Consider the following 577-nt stretch of genomic DNA (forward strand, 5'->3'; position numbering starts at 1 on the left):
TTTGTGTTGTTACCCGGGGCCGCCGACGACGTAGTCGAAGAAGCGGTCGAGGACGCACGGGAGCAGGTCGGGCTGCGGGCTGGCGATGTGCTCGGCGCGGAGGTTGGCGAAGGGGGCGACATCGAACTCGACCAGCTGCTCCGCGATCTTCGCCGGTGGCAGCAAAGGGAAATGGAAGCCGGACGCCATCGGGTGAGACGCCGCCGGGGAGAGGACGGTGGCCGGAGAATCGCCGAGAGATTTTTCTTCCCCAAATCCAAATGGTTTGGGCGCAACGGCCAGCGGCGTAGTGTATCTTTTTTTTAGTGTACGTACTGACTACTGAGCCTGTTTTTTACCTGCTCAGATGGGCCGAATGAATACGGCCCGTTAAGAATTCAGTTCACCGCCTTGCGCGCCGAATAGTCCAGCAGACACTGTAAGCGTCTAATAGTTGTGTCTCGGTACTTGCCTAAGACTAGGCACAGTGAAGAGTAACATACACTAATAACATGCATATATCCCTAGACTATGTTACTACCTTTATAATGGATACTAACATAAGTGTGATGTCATGCAAAACTTCATTTATTAGGTT

At 52.9% G+C, this 577-nt stretch overlaps 1 protein-coding gene across 1 annotated transcript in view; it reads right to left on the reverse strand.

Moving 5' to 3' along the window:
• The window catches only part of LOC123136115 (kinetochore protein NUF2 homolog), a 4881-nt gene extending 4592 nt beyond the window's left edge, over positions 1-289 (reverse strand). Inside the window, exon 1 of the mRNA XM_044555410.1 lies at positions 14-289. Coding sequence (XP_044411345.1) covers positions 14-189 — 176 coding nt within the window. The 5' untranslated portion in view covers positions 190-289. The remainder of the gene's footprint in view (positions 1-13) is intronic.
• Between the last annotated feature and the right edge of the window lie 288 nt (positions 290-577).

Source organism: Triticum aestivum, chromosome 6B, assembly GCF_018294505.1.
Source record: "Triticum aestivum cultivar Chinese Spring chromosome 6B, IWGSC CS RefSeq v2.1, whole genome shotgun sequence".
NCBI lineage: Eukaryota > Viridiplantae > Streptophyta > Magnoliopsida > Poales > Poaceae > Triticum > Triticum aestivum.